Source organism: Coffea eugenioides, unplaced genomic scaffold (assembly GCF_003713205.1).
Source record: "Coffea eugenioides isolate CCC68of unplaced genomic scaffold, Ceug_1.0 ScVebR1_2542;HRSCAF=3590, whole genome shotgun sequence".
Lineage (NCBI taxonomy): Eukaryota > Viridiplantae > Streptophyta > Magnoliopsida > Gentianales > Rubiaceae > Coffea > Coffea eugenioides.
In genome coordinates this window covers 71,165-96,035 of record NW_020863038.1, presented here as the reverse complement: position 1 = coordinate 96,035, position 24,871 = coordinate 71,165, and the positions used below count along the sequence as shown (strand labels likewise).

Sequence of the window (24,871 nt, the reverse complement as noted above, 5' to 3'; positions counted from 1 at the left end):
CATGCAAAACTGGAAATAAACTTTCTACAACTGTATCATCACCATCCGAAAATCTATTCACACACAAGACTTTGTTTCCAAGTTTCGGTTCAAGCATATAAGGTTGTACAACCTTCAAACAAGATTACCCAGCATCAGCTTGGCTCTCCAACTCACGGATAAAGAAGCAAACTTTCGAACAAAATAAAATGGGAAGAAAGGAATGGGAAACAACAAGGACAGCAGCCATGCGCAATTTAAAGGAAAATCAGCTCTAGTTAAGTTATTCACATATCTTGCTTTCCTTTTACAACAAAACAAAGTTTCATTCGTTTAGAATGCAACCTTGCTCAACCTAGGGAAGACGCAGCCTACATAGGCAAGATAACAATCCCAGCAAATAAACAAGAACCAAACACTCATTAGACTCCATAAAACCATCATGAACCCATGGTTAAACATGCAACAAAGGAGATCTAAGGTAGAGAGGGGTCAAGAACATGGCTTTCCAAAAACTTTCATATAGCCGAGCCACCAGTCGAAGGTTTGTTGCAACTTTGTTGGGTTTTCCTTAGGCATAGCAGGTCGTCAAAATAGAATGAATTTCTGTATGAATCACCATTGCCATACCACAAAACATAGAGGAATCGTAATATCATTCAAGACAGGCCCATGTAGACACCCTTCATTTTCACAGCAAAATACTAAAACATCAATCAGGTCCCTCGCTCTTAGGAAAAGCAAGCAGATTCTAGGTAAAACCCATCAGCAAAGAACCATCAGATAGCATGGAAGCAAATAAACAGCAAAAAGGAAGAAACTTTAGACTGTAAAACGCAAGTAAAACGCAAAGAAACAGCAAAAAGAGAGATAGGAAATTTTACCAAAAACAAGGGGATAGATTAACCGCAGATAACTTGCTACCAAACCCGTGCTTTTCCAGCAATGGTTGAAGACGATGACGGTGGCGGTGGGTTCCTCCTCTGCTCCGTAGTTGCTACTGGTTCCAGTTACCCTCTCGTTCACAGCTTTTTCTTTTCTTTTGTCGGGTTTCTCTTCTCTCAAAACTCTCTCAGCTCAATTTCTTTTCACTCTATATCTCACTCTCCCGTTGCTTTTTCTCTGTTTGGTTTTTCTTTTTGCTCACCAGATTTCTCCTTTCCAAACTCTCAGCCCGTAACCCCCAGCCGTCATTCCTCCCCGTATGCTCTCCTCCCTGCTGCGTCTTTCCTTTGTTCTATTTATACCCAACCACCCACTCTCAAACCCTCACCTGAAGGGTGAGGATGAGAGTGGAGGTTTACCTGGGCATCCTAGGGCCCTCCGATGGGCGTGTGCTGCTCTCCTTTGCAAGCTCGTTTCCGCAGCTTTCATGTTAAAATTTTTTTTTTTGAATAATAATTTAACAAAATTATAATAAAGCTAAGTAATAAAAAACAACAATTTAAGTAATATCATATCAAAATATACAAACTAAAAACAACAAAGTTGCCATTTTTCAATCTTTTTTCCTTCATTTTTCACTTTCATTTTTTTTCATTTCTTTTTCCTCTTTTTTTTTTTAATCAAATTAGTAGATAAAATAAATGCTCGTAAACTAATTAAAATACAATAAGAGGCACGAAATAGGAAACAACCAAAATAAACCTAAAATTGAAACTAATTAAAAAAATAAAATTCGAAACCAAAAATTTGGTGTCTACAAACATTTCATTTTGCACTGCCACTGAACATGGGTTAGTCCCACCAGTGTGCATTTTATTTTCATTGCCGCTAAACATGGGTCAGTCCCACTAGCGTGCATTTTGTGAGAACCCGTAAATTGCATTTTCTAGGTTTTCGCATTTTTCATGACTTGTTTTCTGCACTTTCTGTATCCGGAAAATTTTCTAGATAATTTTTATGAGTAAATATAGTTTTTAGATGATTTTTCTAGTATCGAATAGATTTTGAGAAATTAAGAGCGTATACCGGACGTGGGACCCACTAGTGTGAGAAGTTCGAAAAAATTCGGCCAATTAGGTTAAGTTTCGGATACTGGTTGAAATTTATCGGGTGTTAAGAGATAAGTAGAGGTTGAGATGTGATTGATGTGAGAGGGACTTAAAGGATAGAGATGTTTTAAAGGAAGTGACAAGTGTCACCTTAAGAGTGGTTGTAACTTATGACAACTATTCACCTTTTTGACTTATTTGACCAATTGATTAAATATCTCAAAAATTACCACAAAAATCACCATTTCTTACCTCCATTGTGGCCGGCCACCTTGAGCAAGGAAGAAAGAAAAACTCTTCAAAGTTTGGCATCCATCTAGTGCAAATCATCCAAAGCAATCACTTAGACTTGTTTCTACTCCATAAAATCTCTTCTTTAGGTGTTAGTAAGTGGTTTGGTGAAGTGTTTTGGGAAGCTAAGGTGACAAACAACTCTTCCTCTCTTGTTTACTAGGTGAGTGGTGATTGAACTTTCTCCTTCACTTAATGAAGCTTAATTAGTGCCTAGTGGTAGTTAAAGTGATGAATTTTGTGGTTTACTTCTTGGTTTTGGATGAATTGATGAAGTTTTCAATTTATTGATGAATTTTCTGGTTTAATATGAATGTGATGTTGTGGCTATCCTTGATGATGGGAACTGATGTTTAATGACTCTAGGAGGTGGAAAAAGTGGAAGATTGCAATTAATTTCTGTTTTGGAAGAAATCTGGAAAATTAGGGTTCTTGGTTCTTCATTCTGTCCGAAATTTTTGGTCCTAGATAGAAGCCGAATTGGCCTTACCTCAAAACATGAAATTTGTAAGGAATGACATTTTAGAGGTGGCTACAAAATTTCAGGTCAATCGGAGTAGTGTAGAGTGATAAAGGTCGAAATTACTATTGCTGTTCTGGTTTACCCGAAATTGGGATTTGCGACTGTAATTGGTTATTTTGGCTGGAATTGCTTCCGAATTGGTTGTTGAGGTCTTCTGATGAAATTTATCCCTGTTTCTTATATTTAAAATGGTTTTGGAATTTCGGGATTTGGACTTGTAGAGCCTGAGTTATGATGTTTCCGCTAGAATGCGTTTTGGTGAATCTGTTTTACGTTGTTGATGAAGTATCTTGTATTTTTGACCTGTTTGCACTCAAAACTGGGTTGAGTGACCTTCTGTGATGTTGTAGCCTTGTCTTTTAGCTTCGAAATGGTGGGTCTTTCACCCTCATCCGATAATCGTAGTGCATTTGGTGCTATTACCGCAAAGTAAAGTCAAAACCTGTTTTTTTCAGGGCCAAAAATTGCATGTAATTGCATGTCCGAAATTTCTGGTTTTCTTTAATGTTTGTATATGTTTATGGAACCCTATTGGGGTCATACTTGGCATTGGTTTATGACTCGTTATCGAGTCTCCTTGTACTTGTTTGCATGTTTTAGGGCTTGCTTTCATTCCGGTCATTTCCTAGCTAACTTTTGTACTTGTACTACTTTGAGCCTCGTGAACGGCTTTTGGTAAATGAGATGACTTTTGTGTGAGATGTTGGGACTGATTTGAGGAAATAATGAAGCCTTAATGGCTGGAAAAGTAAGAAATTTAGGGGAAGTGCTGCCCGATTTTCTAGGCCGTTTGGTTCTTTTAAGGTGGATTTGCCTTTTGGTAGAAATGAAAGGGCTTTGGGTTGTTGAACCTAGGTCTTCATGTTATCTTTTTATTCCCAAAAATCATGTTTTGTACCCTTGCATTTGTAATTATTTGGCGAGGCATACGACTAGTAGTCGAGCCTCATGTGCATTTTGTTTACTCGATTATGGATGCGAAACCTTCAATTGGTTTATTTTGATTATTTTAGGGTTTCTTGGCGATTAAGGCCAATCTGAAGCAAAAACTTTTGAAGTTTAATCGGTGAGTGTACCACTCCCCTCCATTGCTGTTTAACTTGATTTCTGCTCTGCAATCTGTTTATTTGTTCGAGACGAGGGTGTACTTTATCACACTCGTTCTCTTGTCTGTTCTTATGCCAATTTACTCTGCAAAATTTGAATCTGTTATCTGTGTCTGCATCTGTTCGGATTTCTATGACCTATGAGCTCAATCCTGTGGCTAAGTTATTCGAGTCGGGCCGGCAAGGGCTTGGACGATTAGATAACGAACCACGGTAGTCTGTTCGGGGATTTTGGGTATTGAGACCCTTGATTCCGGGTATACTCGAGTATTACCATTTATGTTCGAATACGGTGAGCGGGCCCGGTAAAGGGGTGTTTGGTGGACGGAATTCGGTGCGAAGTGAGGTCTACGGACGCGTTGGTTCTATATACGTTGACGGAGAGTCAACCGGTTTGGATCAAGTATTGCGCTGGAAATTTGGCTCCTGAGAGCCACCTGTATCCTTCTGATTTGAATCATTAGTTACTTTACTTTACATCTGGCATGTGTATCTGATTTGTTAAATGTGAATTTGTGAGAACCCGTAATTTGCATTTTCTCGGTTTCCGTATTTTTCATGGCTTGTTTTCTGCACTTTCTGTATCCGGAAAAATTGTGCAAATAAATTTTATGAGTAAATATAGCTTTTAAATGATTTTTCTAGTATCGGTTAGTTTTTGAGGAATTAAGAACGTATAACGGACGTGGGAACCGCTAGTGCGGAAAGTTCGGAAAAATTCGGCCAGTTCGGTTAAGTTTTGGATACTGGGTTTAATTTACCGGGTGTTATTAGATATTTAGAGGTGTCAAGTGCATAGGTGTGAGAAAGACAAAAAGGTTAGGCATGAAATTAATGAGAGGGACAAGTGTCTTGACATGTGTCACTTAGAGATTAAATCCTACATTTGACTTACTATTCATCTTTTTACCATTTTACTAAATAAACCCAAAATTTGACCAAAAACTCTTCATCTTCAAGCTTCATATGGCCGAACCTCTTGCTCCAAGAAAAGAGAGAAAAGCTTCCAAGTTTCTTGCTCCAATCTTGCCCAATCTCACAAACTAACCGTTTAATCCTTCCATAAAAACTCTTCACTTAGTGTTTGTGAGTTGTTTGGTGGAGTTGTTTGGGAAGCTAAGGTGACAAGTTGCTCTCCCTCTTGTTTTACTAAGGTGAGTAGTGGATGAACCCCTCTCCTCCTTTAATTGATGCTTAAATCATGCTTAGTGGTAGTATAAGATGCAAGTTTATGGATTAATTTTTGATTTGTGGTTGAAATGATGAAGTTTTATTATTTTTGGGGATTTTTCTGTTTTAATATAAGCATGATTGTGTGGCTATCTATGATGATTGGAAATGGTATATAATGATTCTAGAAGGTGGAAAAAGTGGAAGATTGCAATTAATTTCTGTTTTGGAAGAAATCTGGAAAATTAGGGTTCTTGGTTCTTCATTCTGTCCGAAATTTTAGGTCATATATAGAGGCCGAATTGGCCTTAGCTCAAAACATTAAAGTTGTAGAGAATGATATTTTAAAGGTGCCTACAAAATTTCAGGTCAATCGGAGTTGTGTAGAGTGAGAAAAGTTGAAATTACTATTGCTGTTCTGGTTTACCCGAAATTGGGATTTGCGACTGTAATTGGTTGTTTTGGCTGGAATTTCTTCCGAATTGGTTGTTGAGGTCTTCTGATGAAATTTATCCCTGTTTCTTATATTTAAAATGGTTTTGGAATTTCTGGATTTGGACTTGTAGAGCCTGAGTTATGATGTTTCCGCTTGAATGCGTTTTGGTGAATCTGTTTTACGTTGTTGATGAAGTATCTTGTATTTTTGACCTGTTTGCACTCAAAAATGGGCTGAGTGATCTTCTGTGATGTTGTAGCCCTGTCTTTTAGCTTCGAAATGGTGGGTCTTGTACCCTCATCCGACAATCGTAGTGTCTTTGGTGCCAAAACCGCAAAATGACGTCAAAAACTGTTTTCTTGGGTTAAAGCTTATTTCCATTTCCGGATTTTTCTGGTTTCCTTTAATGTTTATATATTCTTATGGAACCTTATTTTGGTAATACTTGGCCTTGGTTTATGACTTGTAAACGAATCTTATTGTGTTTATTTGAATAGTTTTAAGGCTTGTTTTCATTCCGATCATTTCCTAGCTAACTTTTGTACTTGTACTACTTTGAGCCTAGTGAACGGCTTTTGGGAAATGAGATGACTTTTGTGTGAGATGTTGGGACTGATTTGAGGTAATAGTGAAGCCTTAAGGGCTGGAAAAGTAAGAAATTTAGGGGAAGTGCTGCCCGATTTTCTAGGCCGTTTGGTTCCTTTAAGTTGGATTTGCCTTTTGGTAGAAATGAAAGGCTTTTGGGTTGTTTGCGCCAAAGTCTTTATGTTACCTTTTTGTTTCCAAGAAAATCATGTTTTTGCACCCTTGCATTAGTATTTATTTGGCAAGGCATACGACGTGTAGTCGAGCCTCACTTGTGCATTCCGTTTGCTCGATTTGGATATGAAACCTTCAATTGGTTTATTTTGATTATTTTAGGGTTTCTTGGCGATTAAGGCCAATCTGAAGTGAAAACTTTTGAAGTTGAGTCGGTGAGTGTACCACTCCCCTCCATTGCTGTTTAACTTGATTTCTGCTCTGCGATCTGTTTAATTTGTTTGAGACGAGAATGTACTTTATCACACTCGTTCTCTTGTCTGTTCATATGCCAATTTACCATGCAAAATTTGAATCTGTTACCTGTGTCTGCATCTGTTCAGATTTCTATGACCTATGAGCTCAATCCTGTGGCTAAGTTATTCGAGTCGGGCCGACAAGGGCCTGGACGATTAGATAACGAACCACGGTAGTCTGTTCGGGGATTTTGGGTATTGAGACCCTTGATTCCGGGTATACTCGAGTATTACCATTTATGTTCGAATACGGTGAGCGGGCCCGGTAAAGGGGTGTTTGGTGAATGGGATTCGGTGTAAAGAGGGGTCTACGGACGTTGGTTCTATATACGTTGGCGGAGTGTCAACTTCGATCAAGCTTCGGTGATGCAAATGGGAATTTGGCTCCTGAGAGCCACATGTATCCTTCCTATGTGAATCATTAGTTACTCTACTTTACATCTAGCATGTGTATCTGATTTGTTAAATGTGAAATGCCATGATTTTTCTGCTATATGTCTGGTACCTCATTGAGCGCAAGCTCACCCCTTTCTGTTCCTTTTGTTTTCCTTACAGGAACCTCTTTTGGAAATCATGATTTTGAAAAGTGAGTTGAGCTAGTTAGATAATCTTTTGTTCTTTTGTATAGCTCCTCGAGGGGAAGCAAACTCTAAATGTACTTCGTTTCACTGGTTCCATCTGAATTGTAAACCTAGCGACATGTATATATGAAAATGTTTTTTTTTTCATGTGATTTTGGTAAGTTACTGTTAAGCTTGGCGGTTTTCAATCATTCAATTCTTTTGGGTCCTATCTCGTGTAATATCGGATTTGTGTGATTCGACTCCGTAGTCCTGGCGAGAGCTGGGCAGGCGGTCCGCCGAACCCTTTGGTTCGCCTTAGGGTAAGGTGGGGCTGTCACAGGTGGTATCAGAGCCACTTTGCGTGGTCTCTGCCCGGAGAGAGCTTGGGCCAAGTGGTGTTATGGCCCTGCTTTCGTGAAAGCGTCAAAAGGTATATGTACTCGTTTGAGCGTAAGCGATGAACTGTGCATGTCATAAGTGTAAGGATCATTACCATGGGACTTGAGGAAGTTAGGAATGTAAGTCGGGTAGGAATCTTTAATATGGATGATTTACGCTTGGGACCGGCCGGCTCGAGTTGTGAATTATCTTAGATGGGATTCTTACGCCCGGATACGAAAGAGATGAGAGCCTAGGTTAGAAAGGACTTGGGCGAACTAGCAATGTGATTCGATGGAACTTCGTGCAGTCTGTTCGGGTGTTGTTAAGCATGATCAACCTTGATTAGGATATCAATGGTGTTGTTCTCGTAGATTAAGGACGGAGCCCTAGAGGGGGAAAAGCTTTTCGTTAGTTATTCTTGTACTTGTCACCTAGTGTGTCTATAGTACTTTTGGATAACCCCGCTACTTTCATGGATTTGTATCTAATTGATTGCTACTGTGTGGCTTGTTTGATACAGTTATGTTATATATGTATACTTTTGATCTGTGCGTACCTTTTGCTACTTGCTTTTGCCTATCTATATTTAATATTATATTCCCGCTTCGACCCTAGATTTATTAGACCAATGGAAGGCACTCGTAGTGGACGGGGCCGCGGGCGTGGAATTAGGCAACCTATATCTGAGAGGCGCACTGGAGAAACCTCATATGAACCAAACCCTGAACCTAGGGTTGACCCCAATGTCCAAATAGCTGATGCCATGCAGCAAATGACTGATTTGCTAGCCCAAGTGGTGCACCAACAAGGTCAAAACCCTAACCCCAACCCTGGGAATCCTGGTAATCACATAGAGGGCGAGGATAGAGCCCTTGAGAGATTTCAGAAGTTCTCCCCACCCAAATTTCTTGGAGGCCCTGATCCTGACGTAGCTGAGAAGTGGCTGGAGAAGATGATCGATATTTTCGCAGCCTTACACTATACCGAGGAGAGACAGGTAACATTTGCTGTCTTTAAACTAGAGGGAGCCGCCCGTTCCTGGTGGAATGTCATTCGAATGAAATGGGAAAGAGAACAAACCCCGAGGACGTGGGCGAACTTTATGAGGGAATTTAATGCCAAGTTTTTCCCTCCTCTAATCCAAGAAAAGAAGGAAGATGAATTTATTCGGTTTAGCCAAGGAACTCAGACCGTAGCCGAGTATGAGAGTCAATTCACTCGGTTGTCTAAGTTTGCGCCCGAACTGATTGTAACTGAACAAAGACGGATAAGGCGATTCATCCAGGGATTAAATGTTGAAATTCAAAAGGATCTGGCGGTAGCCCAACTTAATGCCTTTAGTGATGCGGTGGAGAAGGCCCAGCGCGTTGAAACTGCAAGGTTACAAGTTAGAAACTTCCAAACAAGAAAAAGGGGCTTTCCGGGGAGCAGCTCAGAACAAGCGGATAATAGTACAATCCCTAAAGTTCGAAAGGGAAACGGGGAAGTACGGCTACCGGGGGTGACAGGTGGTGTTCCACAGGGGGGATCAGTCTCTGCTACTCGTGGTTCCTGTGGATATTGTGGAGGGCCAAATCATACTGAAACCAATTGCTGGAAGAAAGAAGGAAAATGCTTGCGCTGTGGAAGCGCTGAACATCGGATTGCTAACTGTCCAGCTCGCCTGCGCGAGCGGAGAGGGACTCCGCCACCAACCAAGACTAACTCTCAGCAACCAGCCAAGACCAACCCTGGACAGTCGAAAGGAGAAGGGACTGGAGCGAAAGTACCGGCTCGAGTATATTCCCTGGAGCATCATCAGGTCCCTGACTCGTCTGAGGACGTAGAAGGTACGATCCGTTGGGTACCTTAGATTTGATGGATTCCGTTGATAAGAAAATTTCGAGGACGAAATTTCTTTAAGTGGGAGAGAGTGTGAGGACCCGTAATTTTCTTAATTTCTAGGTTTTAATTTCTTTTAATTATACGTTTTTCCACCTTTTCTTTATTCGAAAAATTGTGCAAATAAATTTTATGAGTAAATATAGCTTTTAAATGATTTTTCTAGTATCGGTTAGTTTTTGAGGAGTTAAGAACGTATAAAGGACGTGGGAACCGCTAGTGCGGAAAGTTCGGAAAAATTCGGCCAGTTCGGTTAAGTTTTGGATACTGGGTTTAATTTACCGGGTGTTATTAGATATTTAGAGGTGCCAAGTGCATAGGTGTGAGAAAGACAAAAAGGTTAGGCATGACATTAATGAGAGGGACAAGTGTCACTTAGAGATTAAATCCTACATTTGACTTACTATTCATCTTTTTACCATTTTACTAAATAAACCCAAAATTTGACCAAAAACTCTTCATCTTCAAGCTTCATATGGCCAAACCTCTTGCTCCAAGAAAAGAGAGAAAAGCTTCCAAGTTTCTTGCTCCAATCTTGCCCAATCTCACAAACTAACCGTTTAATCTTGAATTCCTTCCATAAAAACTCTTCACTTAGTGTTTGTGAGTTGTTTGGTGGAGTTGTTTGGGAAGCTAAGGTGACAAGTTGCTCTCCCTCTTGTTTTACTAAGGTGAGTAGTGGATGAACCCCTCTCCTCCTTTAATTGATGCTTAAATCATGCTTAGTGGTAGTATAAGATGCAAGTTTATGGATTAATTTTTGATTTGTGGTTGAAATGATGAAGTTTTATTATTTTTGAGGATTTTTCTGTTTTAATATAAGCATGATTGTGTGGCTATCTATGATGATTGGAAATGTTATATAATGATTCTAGAAGGTGGAAAAAGTGGAAGATTGCAATTAATTTCTGTTTTGGAAGAAATCTGGAAAATTAGGGTTCTTGGTTCTTCATTCTGTCCGAAATTTTAGGTCATAGATAGAGGCCGAATTGGCCTTAGATCAAAACATGAAAGTTGTAGAGAATGATATTTTAAAGGTGCCTACAAAATTTCAGGTCAATCGGAGTTGTGTAGAGTGAGAAAAGTTGAAATTACTATTGCTGTTCTGGTTTACCCGAAATTGGGATTTGCAACTGTAATTGGTTGTTTTGGCTGGAATCGCTTCCGAATTGGTTGTTGAGGTCTTCTGATGAAATTTATCCCTGTTTCTTATCTTTAAAATGGTTTTGGAATTTCTGGATTTGGACTTGTAGAACCTGAGTTATGATGTTTCCTCTTGAATGCGTTTTGGTGAATCTGTTTTACGTTGTTGATGAAGTATCTTGTATTTTTGACCTGTTTGCACTCAAAAATGGGCTGAGTGATCTTCTGCGATGTTGCAGCCCTGTCTTTTAGATTCGAAATGGTGGGTCTTGCACCCTCATCCGACAATCGTAGTGTCTTTGGTGCCAAAACCGCAAAATGACGTCAAAAACTGTTTTCTTGGGTTAAAGCTTATTTCCATTTCCGGATTTTTCTGGTTTCCTTTAATGTTTATATATTCTTATGGAACCTTATTTTGGTAATACTTGGCCTTGGTTTATGACTTGTAAACGAATCTTATTGTGTTTATTTGAATAGTTTTAAGGCTTGTTTTCATTCCGATCATTTCCTAGCTAACTTTTGTACTTGTACTACTTTGAGCCTAGTGAACGGCTTTTGGGAAATGAGATGACTTTTGTGTGAGATGTTGGGACTGATTTGAGGTAATAGTGAAGCCTTAAGGGCTGGAAAAGTAAGAAATTTAGGGGAAGTGCTGCCCGATTTTCTAGGCCGTTTGGTTCCTTTAAGTTGGATTTGCCTTTTGGTAGAAATGAAAGGCTTTTGGGTTGTTTGCGCCTAAGTCTTCATGTTACCTTTTTGTTTCCAAGAAAATCATGTTTTTGCACCCTTGCATTAGTATTTATTTGGCAAGGCATACGACGTGTAGTCGAGCCTCACTTGTGCATTCCGTTTGCTCGATTTGGATATGAAACCTTCAATTGGTTTATTTTGATTATTTTAGGGTTTCTTGGCGATTAAGGCCAATCTGAAGTGAAAACTTTTGAAGTTGAGCCGGTGAGTGTACCACTCCCCTCCATTGCTGTTTAACTTGATTTCTGCTCCGCGATCTGTTTAATTTGTTTGAGACGAGAGTGTACTTTATCACACTCGTTCTCTTGTCTGTTCATATGCCAATTTACCATGCAAAATTTGAATCTGTTATCTGTGTCTGCATCTGTTCGGATTTCTATGACCTATGAGCTCAATCCTGTGGCTAAGTTATTCGAGTCGGGCCGGCAAGGGCCTGGACGATTAGATAACGAACCACGGTAGTTAGAAAATCAGAATTGATTTTGGCTTTGTAATGTGCAAATTCCTGCTCAAAATTAGAATTGATAGCCGTAGAAAACTTTTCGATGAAAAATTTTTAACTCCAATCTTTGCTCACTTTAAGATTTCTTTCACTGGAGTGTCACCAAAAGAGGGTGCATCCACCATCTTTTCAAAAGCTTATTTTGAAAGAAAAAATCTGAGATTCTTTGATGGTTATTGGTGCTACAAGGAGTCTGTTTTAGAGTCTAGGACTAAGAGTTGTCATGAAATTCCTGTTACCCCTAGAACTCCCCGAGATCAGTCTCAGTATATTTCGCCATTTACTATCCATCCCAGAAAATCATCCATTCAACCTTCCTCATCCACTCATGAAGTCATTTCCTTGTTTGAGGACCTCAAACAACATATTTTTCTTCTTGAAGATGATCTGATGATAACCATGTCACCTGAGCAATAAGCCACTTTCATTGACAAAAGGACTTGCTTGTGCCTCCTATTCCTCAAGAAGATGAGAATGTGCATCAAAAAAAGCCTAAGACTAAGCCAACTGAGCAAACTCCACATACTAAATACACTTCAGAAGTTCATGCTTCCAGTTCTCAACCACAAGATAAGGGCAAGGCTCCAGCAACTGAAGACAGTGATGATGATGAGGAAACTGAAGAAGAAGAAGTGGATCCTGCTCAGTTTCGCCTAGCAAGGAGGAGACCTGGATCATCCAAAATCACCATTTAGGCACCTTTAGGCATTTGCACTTTATTTTTAGGATGGCACTTCATAGTAGACATTTGCATCTTTTGCATTTTGACATTTCCAGTACCCTGTACTCAGAATTCTGGTTATTTGATTAACTCTGTTGGTTTGTAGTTTATTTGGTTAACTTTTATATTTTGATATATAACCTTGATGGTTTTTGGTTACTTTTATTTGGTTAATTCTATTTATTTTTGGGCTAATGAGTGCTGACTGATTGGTATACCTGTGATTGCTGATTTTTTATATCAATTCTCTGTGCCTGTCAACTGTGTTTCTGCTATTTTGGTATATTATATTGGACGTTGGTATATCAAATTCCATCTCTGATATTGATTGCTGTTATTGATGATGTTAGGTGTTACTGATAATGCTGGATCATCAATATGTTACTGATAACATTGATGTTGGATTTCTGGTATACTGTGGTACATTGGATTGGATACTGGATTTGATTTCTGATATTGGATTGATGCTATTGGTTCTTAAAATCATCTAATGATGACAAAAAGGAAGAGAAATGGATGTTAAGATTATGTTGGAATGCCAGAAAGTGTAATCTGGTAAATGTGTGAGGGGGAGTGTGTACTTATAAACTTTTTAGATGCATTAAGTGAGGGGGGGTTTTGACTCAATTATTTTTTCCTCCGTCCATTGTTTTGTCATCATCAAAAAGGGGGAGATTGTTAATCTTAGTCCCTAACTTTTGATGTTTACAAAACAAATGGATGTTACTAATATCTCCTCAAAGATTTTTTCAGCAATGAAGCAAATCAGGTTCAAAAATTAAGTACAATTGAAGGAGACAAAGAGTGCGGAAAGCTATCGGACGCTCGTAAAGACTGGATCGGACATCCGATAATCATTGCGCAACTTTGGACGCATGAAGAACTGCACCACCAGACGTCCGAAGGAATTAAGACATTCCTTCTAAGCTCACTGACCTCGTTCGGATGCTAAGCATCAGAGCATCGCCGGTCCGATAGAGTTTGCAAAACTTCGGACGCAAAGCATTGTAGGTGCCAGACGTCCGAAAGAGCTAAAGAAGATTTCTCAAAATGATCATCTGCTTTCGGACGTAAATAATAGAGACACTGGACGTCCGATAGAATTAAAGAATTTCTCTCAAACTCACTGCCTACTGTCGGACGCGAAATTCAGACGGACCGGACGTCCAATACACCCAACAGTTAGTTGACTCTTCAGCTGCCTTCTATCCGTTGGAAGCATTAATGGGACACTTTTTGGTCTCATATAAATAGTGCATGCCCAACAACTTTCAAAGAACTTTTGCACATTGAGACTACAAAAGATCAAGAGTGATTTTAGCGAGAACATACTCTATAAAGAAGATTTGTACTCTTAGTTGTGTGAAACAAGTAGAAGCTTTCTTGTGTGAGAAAATTACTTCAATAGTGTAGTTTTGTGAGGGTTATCTGAGTGATAGTAAAACTTCCTAACTTGACCAAATGAGATTTGGGACAAGGAGAAAGTGATCCTTCCTTTGTACACAAAAATTGGTTGTAATTGATCAACTTGAAGAAGCTTGCTCTCTAAAGTAACATTCAACCTCAAGAGGAGTTTGAAATTTGGTTTGCTATTCTTTCCCCTTTACTTAATATCTTGCAAACATAAATTGCTCATCTTTTCTACTCACAAGCAATCTTGCTTTCTTATTAATTGTTCCATTGAGTGGTCATCTAGAAAAGAGGGTAAATTTCATATTGAGCCAAAAAATGTCTCACAACCTGATTAGTTTTTAATTTACCTAATTCACCCCCTCTCTTAGGTTGTCTTCGATCTTTACAAGTTTGAACACGATTTCTTCTGATGATTTATGGAATTTTGAATCTAGTTTTCATCGCCATAAACCATTTCCAATATCGACTTGTGTAGCGTTAGTTATATTCTGATTTCGAAACTGTGCCAATGCTTTATGACTGAGAACTCGCGGAACAGGTTGCCAGAAACTAGTTTTCTTAAAGCTATTGTATCCTGGTGTTGGAAAATCCAAATTGACTTACGCTTGTTGCGTTTTAAACTTGACTTGAATTTCTATCTTGTTATAAATTTTAGAGGCTAATTCAATTCCTGTGAAATTTGCCACATTTTCAAACTTTACTGAAAATCAAAACTGTTTTTGCCCTATTTTAATAAAATAGTAAGTTGGAGCTGATATTCAAATGATTTTTGATTGGAATCTGAGAAAAGTGTCTTCTGGAAAGTTTTAGTACTTTGAATCTAGTTTCTAACAGTATAAATTTTCTAATTTTTGGACTTACCGAACTCAAGATATGAATTTTCAAGTGTTGTCGCGTAAAGCTGGAAAATTCTGATTCCAATAAAATGGACTTTCGTGAACTTCCGACTTTCTTTTGAGATTGATAGTTCATTTCAAACTTGATTTCATGGATGATACAAGTTCTGTTGTGACTTTAAATTTTTATTTTGAATCTCGATTTTCGATGGGGAAAAACACTTTTGAAGGCGTTGTCCTAAGTTCTAAGCAAATGAACTTCCTTCTTTGTATGCTCAATGACCTAGGGTATCGTGAGTGATGGTTGGTTATATTTCTTCAGGTGCTCAAGAGGGTTTCGAAAGGAATCCCAACGAGGAATTTTAAAGAAATTTCTTACTCATATGCTTTTGAATTTGGTGAGTGTCAAGTGCATGACTTGTTGCATAATACTTGAACTACTTCTTGTTGAATATATGAATTGGACTTGTCGAGACGAGTGTGTACTTTATCGTACTCGTTCTCTTTTACTTGACTTGATAATTGATCTGCTCGTACTTAACAATTATACCTGTGATTGACTTGACGTCGATTTGAGAGCAATCTCATCGAGCACTCATACTCGTGGAGACGCCTAAACCCAATGGCTAGCCATTCAACTCAAGTCAAGAAGGGTTTGGTTGAGGAGTTTGATGAACCTTAGGCTCATACACTACTTGCCTCGATATACTCGAATAATATCAAAATTTTTGACGTTCAGGCCCGATAAAGGGGTGTAACAGTGGACGAAAATAGGTGAAAAGTGGGGTTCTACGGACTTGTTTCTTGCTCGGTTGACGGAGTGTCAATTTGGAAATTATGGATCAAGATTATCGATGAAGCAGTGTGGATTTAGCTCCTGAGATCTCCCGTATCCTTCATTGATTGTGTTTTTAATTGCTTTTGTGATTTTACATGAATATTATGGCTGCCTTTGATTTATATGTTATTATTGCTAGATGTACCTGCTTGCTGCCTGCTTTTCTTGGCCTTACTGAGCGTTAACTCACCCCCTTAAGTTTGTTTTCCTTAGCAGGAATTTGAAGTGGAAAGATTTTGGAGAAGCTGGTTTTGATTGTCTTTTGGTCCAATTGTGGATGTAAATGATTTAGTCAACTTTTGGTGGTTGTATTTTTGGAGAAATTTGATGTAATTTTAGGAAATATTATGATTTAGAATTGGATGACTATCGAAGGAAGTGACTTTTCTTTATATTAGTTTTCTTATTGGTTGTTTAGTTCTAAGTTATAATCTTGACTTATATCAAGTTCTAGCGAGAGTTAGGTAGGCGGCTCACCGAAACCCTAGGGTTCGCCTTAGGGTGAATTGGGTCGTCACAGGTGGTATCCGAACTTAGATTTGAAATTGTGGACAATTAGGAGTCTTGATCTTGTGAGAATTATGTGATATAGCACGAAATGATTAGACCTAGTTTATCTAGTGTACTTGGATCCATCTAAAGTTCTAATTTTAATTATATGTCATGGAAGAAAATTGTGGTAATGAGCTGTCGCAGATGCCCCTTCCGGTGGTCCGTTATCGAGAGGGGCCTGGGGGTGCTCGTTGGAGTTGAAACCCAACTCGTCGAACTAGGCCTCCCTGTCACTATCGGAGGATTTACTAGTATCCTAATCATGTGGTGCTAGCAGTAATCAATGATCAGAGGTGGATATCCGAGGAGAATAGGGTAGTTTGAGAGGATAATCGAGAACTGAGGGCAACTGTGGATGCCCAGACTGCTAGAATTCATGAACTAGAGACGGATGTACTTGAGGAGCGGAAAAAGGCTGAGCCTCTTCGTGAGCAACTTCAAGAGGTTAAGAGCCGACTTACTAGGGTAGTACATGAGATTAGAGACCGGACTGAGGGGCTGATGGTTGAGTGTGTTACTTTGGTCAAGCAAGTAGTGAATGGCAAGATACTCGACGAGGAAAATGAAGAAGAAACTCCTAGTGCTGAAGAGGAAGATGATCCTATTGAGGTAGCAGAGACTTCTGACTCTGCCAATCACTAAGCTAGTGATTTAGTCTACTTTAGTAGTGTTTATCTAGGATAGTCGGGGTGGTACTTGCTCAAAAGTCATTGTATTTTGCTTAACTGTGCTACTGACCTTTTGAAGCACTTGAATGTTACTTATGATGCGCTCGACTTTGTTGCTCTATGATTTCTAATCTATGTTACGGGTTATGCATAATTGCAATTATTTTGGTCTCTCCCTTATTTATTTTTCGTTTTGTATAATTAAAGTGTCATTTTAAACTCTGCTTAAGCATATTTATCTTACGTCTATGCCTTTAGAAAATTACTAAGACTATGGACGGCCGAAGAAGTGGAAGGGGCCGAGGGCGTGGGGTTAGGCAACCCCAAACTCAAGGAGATGATCAATGATCGACAACTGGGCCGAGCCAAGGGCAAGTAAACGAAGAGGACAGCCAAGTAGTTACTGCTATTAACCGTATGACTGATATCTTAGAACAGTTAGCAGAGCGTCAAGATCCAGGACCTGTTAATCAGCCTGGGGCTCAGGAAAGATGGGAGGATAGAGCCTTGGAGCGATTTTTGAAGTTTGCCCCGCATAAATTTCTTGGGGAGCTGATCCCAAAATAGCGGAGAATTGGCTGGAGATAGTGACTAACATCTTTACCGCTTTATACTACACTGAGGAGAGACGAGTGAATTTCGTTGTCTTTCAATTTTGAGGGTGCGGCACGTGCTTGATGGAACGTGATTAAGGGAAAATGAGAAAAAACACAGACCCCTTGGACCTGGAAAAATTTTGTGAGAGAATTTAATGGGAAGTTTCTCTCACCCATGATTCAAGGGAAAAGGGAGGATGGATTTATAAAGTTGAGACAGGGGACTTCTAGCGTGGTTGACTATGAGGAGCGATTCACTAAGCTTTCTAGGTTTGCTCCGAAGCTAGTGGCCACTGAGAGTAGAAGGATAAGACGATTCGTACAAGTGCTAAATATGGAGATTCAAGAGGGGCTAGCGGCAGCTCAAATCCCCACTTTCACCGAGGCCCTAGAGAAAGTGCAGCAAGTCGAGAGTGCAAAACTGCAAGTTAGAGATTTTCGTGCAAAGAAAAGAGGCGCTCCTAATAACCCTCCTGGACAAGCGGATAAGGGTGCTCCACCTCCAAAAATAGGAAGAGGAACAAGATAAGTAAAGACATCTGGAACACCAAGAGGGGCTATATCAAGAGGAGACCATAGTAGACGAGATCAATCGAGAGGAACACCTCCTAGTGGACAGGCTGTAGCTCCTCAAGTTGTTTGTGGCTATTGTGGTAAACCCAACCACACGGAGAATGAATGTTGGAGGAAATCGGGAAAGTGTCTGTATTATGACAGTGCCAACCATCAGCTCTTAAGATGTCCAAGTGTGCCGAAGGATGGAGGTGGTACTCAACGGCCAGAAAAATCGGCATCTAAACAATCTAGTGTTGGAGAAAGTCGACCCAATGTGCCGGTTAGGGTTTATGCATTAGATTATCAGTAGGTTCCCGATTCCACTGAGATCGTTAGAGGTATGATTCTTATGTTCCACCGTTTAACTAAAGTTTTAATTGACCTTGGTGCGACACATTCTTTTGTAAATCCTAAATTCATGAGTAGGGTAGACGTGAGACCGATCAACTTACCCTATGACTTAGAGGTTAAAATGCCTACTGGAGATCAAAGTTTAATTGCCAATTTGGTGTATAGAAATTGCGAGATATGGGTTGGAGTGCTAAAATTATTGGCCGATTTGATGGGTTTAGCTATTAAGGGGTATGATGTCATCCTAGGTATGGGTTGGTTAGTTGGCTACACTGCTCAGTTTAATTGTAGGATGAAAACGGTAGAACTATGTATTCTGGGAGAGATAACCCTAAAATTGGATGTAACGGGTAGACTAGCTTCATCTGCCTTTATTTCAGGAATTCGAATTAGAAAAATGTTGAGTAAGGGAGGTCAAGGATATTTGGCTTTTCTTATAAATACTCCTAGTGATAAGGTGAAGTTAGAGGATGTGCCAGTGATAAAGGACTATCCAGATGTGTTTCCTGAGGAACTAGAGTCATTGCCACCGGAAAGAGGGATAGCATTTAAAATTGATGTGGTTCCAGGGGTAGCGCCTATCTCTAAAATACCTTATAGAATGGCTCTAGTTGAATTAAAAGAACTAAAGTTGCAATTGCAGGATTTACTAGAGCGAGACTTTATAAGATAAAATAATTCTCCATAGGGAGCTCCAGTATTATTTGTTAAAAAGAAGGATGGGAGCTTAAGATTATGTATAGACTACCAAGACTTGAATGATGTTACCGTTAAAAACAAGTACTCTTTACCCCACATTGATGAATTGTTTGACCAATTGCAAGGGGCAGTAGTATTCTCAAAGTTGGATCTCAGGGTTATTATCAATTGAGGATTTTGGAAAAAGATATACCTAAAACTGCATTTAATTCGAGGTACGGGCACTTTGAGTTTGCGGTGATGCCGTTTGGATTAACTAATGCTCCTGCAGCTTTCATAGATTTAATGCATTGAATCTTTAAACCCTATTTAGATCAATTTGTGGTGGTGTTTATTGACGATATACTGGTATACTCTAAGACTCTGGAGGATCATGAGAAATATTTGAGAATTGTCTTGCAAGCCTTGAGAGAACATCAATTGTATGCTAAGTTCAGTAAATGTGAATTCTGATTGAAGGAAATAACTTTCATAGGTCACATAATCTCCAAGGAAGGAATTAAGGTAGATCTAACCAAAGTTGAAGCAATTTCTAAGTGGAAGCAATCGAAAAACCCTACTGAAATTGAAAGTTTCTTAGGGTTAGCGGGGTATTACCGGAGGTTTATCAAAGATTTTTCTAAGATTACGGGACCCCTGACTGAGTTGACTAAGAAGAATAGAAACTTTATGTGGAGTTCTAAGTATGAAGAGAGTTTTCATGAGTTGAAGAGACGTTTGATAAGGGCACCTGTTTTAGCCTTACCTAACGAGAAAGATAGTTTTGTGGTTTACACGGATGCTTCAAAAGAAGGATTGAGGTGTGTATTGATGCAAAATGAGAGGGTGATTGCTTATACCTCTAGAAAGTTAAAACCTCACGAGAGAAATTACCCAACTCATGATTTGGAGTTAGCGGCGGTAGTGTTTGTATTGATGAAGTGGAGACATTACCTATATGGGGTGACATTTGAGGTTTTTACAGACCACAAGAGTCTTAAATACTTGTTTTCCCAAAAAGAGTTAAATTTGAAACAACGTAGATGGGTGAATTTATGGAAGATTATGATTGTACGATTAATTATCACCCGAAAAAACCTAATGTGGTAGCCGATGTTTTAAGTCGTAAAGTGCAAGTGGCTAGATTGATGATTAAAGAATTGCACTTGTTAGAAGAAATCAATGTTTGGAACCCTCGTCTTGAACTAAGAAAGGTAATCCTGGGGAACATTATTGTGAAATCTACTTTATTATATTGTATCAAGGAAGCACAAGAGAAGGATTCAGAGGTACAAAAGTGTTTGGAGAAAATTAAAAAAGGAGAAAAGTCAGATTTTAATTTGGGATCAAATTGTGTACTAAGGTTTCGATATCGCATAGTAGTGCTGAAAGATGAAGGGCTAAAAAGAAAAATCTTAGAAGAAACTCATCGTTCTAAATATACGGTACATCTTAGAGGAAATAAAATGTACGAAGATTTGAAGAGTTTGTATTGGTGGGAGAATATGAAAAAGAAAATTGCTCAATATGTTTGGACTTGTTTGATTTATCAGCAGGTTGAATCCGAGCATCAAAAACCATCTGGCCTATTGCAGCCTTTGGAGATACCCGAGTGGAAATGGAAAAATATCACCCCGAATTTTGTATCTGGATTACGAAGGACACAAAGAACTCACGACGCCATTTGGGTAATAGTGGATAGATTGAGCAAATCTACTCATTTTCTGCCGATTAGTATGAAGTACTCACTGGAGAGACTAGCTAAGCTATATTTGGATGAAATTATAAGGTTACATGGAATACCAGTGAGTATTGTGTCCGATCGAGACCCTCGGTTTGTTTCTCGATTCTGGCAGAAGATGCAAGAAATGCTAGGAACTAAATTGAGTTTTAGTACTACCTACCATCCATAGACGGATGGACAGTCAGAGAGGACAATTCAGACTCTTGAGGACATGTTAAAATCATGTATTTTGGATTTTGGAGAAAGTTGGAGTAAGTACTTAACATTGGTGGAATTTGCTTATAATTATAACTTCCATTCATCCATTCAAATAGCTGCTTATGAGGCTCTTTATAGCCGGAAGTGTAGATCTCTGATTTGTTGGGATGAAATAGGTGAAAGGAAGATCTTAGACCCAACTGCAGTACCATGGATTGAGCAGGCATATGAAAAGATGAAGTTGATACGCCAAAGGATTCAAACAGCTCAGATCCGTCAAAAGAGTTATGCAGATAATCGAAAGAAGGATCTGGAGTTTGCAGTTGGAGATCAAGTTTTCCTTAAGATCACTCCTCTAAAAGCGAGTTTGATGGCAGGAAGAGGAAAAAAGTTACAACTAAAATTTGTAGGACCCTATAAGATTCTCCAACGTGTAGGAAACGTGGCCTATAAGTTAGAACAACCACCCAATTTGCACTGCAACCAGAAAATATCGAGATTGACTAGACACTAACGTATGAGGAGAAACCAATGAAACTTTTGGATCGCAAAGTAAAAGAGCTGAGGAATAAGCAAATCCCTTTGGTAAAAGTTATATGGAGGAATCACGGAATAGAGAAAGCAACTTGAGAGGTAGAAGAAGAGATTTGAGAGAAATATCCAGACCTATTTTCGAATTAAAGTATGAATTTCGTGGACGAAATTCTTTTAAGGAGGAGAGGATGTGAGGAACCATATTTTTATTCTTCATTCAGCCTATTTTAAATTTATTTGCATTTGGTGTTATTTAATTTTATTATTTTAGCATGAATTTTTCTTAAATTAAACGTTTATCGTTTACGTGTTTAAATTTTTCAAAAGTCGCGCTGGCACGACTAATCGGAGATTTAGAGAATTCATTTTAAACTAATAAGAATGGGTAATTGTAGTGCTAGAGGAACTACCTTGGAGGATTAGTATTTAAGGGTAGTAAACAATAAAGAAATTGGTAGGGCATGACAATATTACCCCCACTAGTCAAAGTTGACTTTCTCACCTACCAAAAAGCTACCTTTCTTCTTACCTTTTCACCACAAATCAAAAAGTTCGACTCCCTCACTCTCTCTTTCTACCTTGGCCGAATTTGGGAGCTCAAAAGGAGGAAGAAAAAGTTTCAACCTTTGGCCTTAATCTTGCTCAAAGATCCACACCCAACCCTTAAGACCTTTGGATATTGCTTTAGCTAGAGGAAATGTGCTATCTTGTGGTGGTTTTTGGTGGAGTGTTGGTGAAAAATCTTGCCTTCAATTAGGGTTCAAGAAACCTTCAAGTGGTAACAAATTTTACTCCCTTTGACCTTTACTTTTTCAAAGATCAGTAATGGTTAGTGGTTCTTGTTTGGATTTGGAAACCCTAACCAAAACCTAAGCTAGAGGACTTGAGGAAAACCCTTGTTTCTTACTTTAAATTCTAGGTAGTGGCCTTGAGGTGAACTTTTAGGTAGAGAACTTGAGGATTCTTGCTTGTTTGGTTGTATTCTTGTTGATTATAGCTTGGTTGTTGGTTTGAAAGTTGGATTTGAGGCATGGAAGTTAGGTTTTGTTGAAGGAATCTCTTGTTTCCCAATTATTTCTTTGTTGCCAGCTTTATTCTAGATTTGCACTCACCACTTGAACTGCATATTCGTCCATAATAAAGGCCAAATCAGTTCTTACTCAAAACATGAAAGTTGTTGGGATTTGAGTTAAATTTCTACCCAAAAGCTTTTAGCTCAATCGGAGCACTGTAGCTTGTGAAATGACTAAAATACCCCTGACTGCCTAAATGCCCTGTTTAATGGATAGCTTTCTGTTTTCTCTGAAATTTCAATTTTTGACCATGAAAATGCATTATTTGGCTTGGGAGGTCTTCAAAATAAATGTAGGCCTATGTCTTAGTTTCGAAATGTCCTAATATTCATCTCAATCCGATAAGTGTAGCTTCAATTGTGTTTAAAATGCCAAAAGGTGAGAGGGACTTGAAAATGAAGGGGAAGGAGCTGACCGAATTTGGCTGTCTTGTTTCCTTCCTTTAATTTCGAATTTTGCAACTCAAGTGGCTGAAAAAATGCTTGTTTTATGTTGTATTATGTGGGTAAAAATTATCTTTCAAAAATCAGTTCAATTGGTTGGGTAAAACTTAAGTTTTGAAGAAAGAAAGAAAGCTGGAAAAAGTAGCCCAGGTCAGCCGATCAAGGGCTCTTTAATTACACATAAATCCTTGTACAAAAGTCAAAATCCAGTGCCATTTGAGGCATTTGAAACTAGATACCAAGAGCTTTCCAATGGTATAAAATTGCCTTGCTAATTCGATTTGAGTGAGCCGTAGCGAACCGGCAAAGTGGACTGATTTACTTCACCTGTTTACCCGAAAAAATCATACAGCTGCATCTTGTGGTTCAATTTTGTCCCTCTTGTGAAAAGAGTTTGAACATGATGGTAATGAGCCGTCGCAGATACGCCTTCCGGTGGTCCGTTATCGAGAGGGGCCTTGGGGTACTCGTTGGAGTTGGAACCCAATTCGTCAAACTAGGCCTCCTTGTGACTGTCGGAGGATTTACTCGTATCCTAATCATATGGTGCTAGCAGTAATCGATGATCAGAGGCGGGTATCCGAGGAGAATAGGGTAGTTCGAGAGGATAATTGAGAATTGAGGGCAATTGTGGATGCCCAAACTACTAGAGACGGATGTACTTGAGGAGCGGAAAAAGGCTGAGCCTCTTCGTGAACAACTTCAAGAGGCTAAGAGCTGACTTACTAGGGTAGTACATGAGATTAGAGACCGGACTGAGGGGCTGATGGCTGAGTGTGTTACTTTGGTCGAGCAAGTAGTGGATGGCAAGATACTCGATGAGAAAAATGAAGAAGAAACTCCTAGTGCTGAAGAGAAAAATGATCCTACTAAAGTAGCAGAGACTTCTGGCTCCGCCAATCACTAAGCTAGTGATTTAGTCTACTTTAGTAGTTTTTGTCTAGAATAGTCGGGGTGGTACTTGCTCAAAAGCCATTGTATTTTGCTTAACTGTGCTACCAACCTTTTGAAGCACTTGAACGTTACTTATGATGTGCTTGACTTTATTGCTCTATGACTTCTAATCTATGTTATGGGTTGTGCATAATTGCAATTATTTTGGTTTCTCCCTTATTTATTTTTCGTCTTGCATAATTAAAGTGTCATTTTAAACTCCGCTTATGCATATTTATCTTACGTCTATGCCTTTAGAAAATTACTAAAACTATGAACGGCTGAAAAAGTGGAAAGGGCCGTGGGCGTGGGGTTAGGCAACCCCAAACTCAAGGAGATGATTAAGGATCGACAACTAGGCCGAGCCAAGGGCAAGTAAACGAAGAGGATAACCAAGTAACTACTGCTATTAACCGTATGACTGATATCTTAGAACGGTTAGTAGAGCGTCAAGATCCAGGACCTGTTAATCAGCTTAGGGCTCAGGAAAGAGGGGAGGATAGAGCCTTGGAGCGATTTTCGAAATTTGCCCCGCCTAAATTTCTTGGGGGACCTGATCCCGAAATAGCGGAGAATTGGTTGGAGAGAGTGACTAACATCTTTGCCGTTCTGCACTGAGGAGAGGCTAGTCAATTTCGCTGCCTTTCAATTTGAGGGTGCGGCACGTGCTTGGTGGAACGTGATTAAGAAAAAATGGAAAAAAGCACAAACCCCTTCGATCCGGAAAAATTTTGTGAGAGAATTTAATGAGAAGTTTCTCCCGCCCATGATTCAAGAGAAAATGGAGGACGAATTTATAAAGTTGAGACAGGGGACTTCTAGCGTGGCTGACTATGAGGAGCGATTCACTAAATTTTCTAGGTTTGCTCCGGAGTTAGTGGCCACTGAGAGGAGAAGGATACGTCGATTCGTACAAGGGTTAAATGTGGAGATTCAAGAGAGGCTAGTGGCAGCCCAAATCCCT

General features: G+C 39.3%; 1 protein-coding gene across 1 annotated transcript; it reads left to right on the top strand.

Annotated features, from left to right (window-relative positions):
• The first annotated feature begins 18,425 nt into the window (after window positions 1-18,425).
• On the top strand, window positions 18,426-18,977 carry LOC113756914. The gene has a single exon (XM_027300387.1). The coding sequence runs from the start codon at window positions 18,426-18,428 to the stop codon at window positions 18,975-18,977; it is 552 nt and encodes a 183-aa protein (XP_027156188.1).
• The last annotated feature ends 5,894 nt before the right edge of the window (window positions 18,978-24,871 follow it).

Coding starts and splice junctions, on each gene's coding strand:
- LOC113756914 (XM_027300387.1), top strand. CDS start 18,426: ATGCCTACTGGAGATCAAAGTTTAATTGCCAATTTGGTGTATAGAAAT.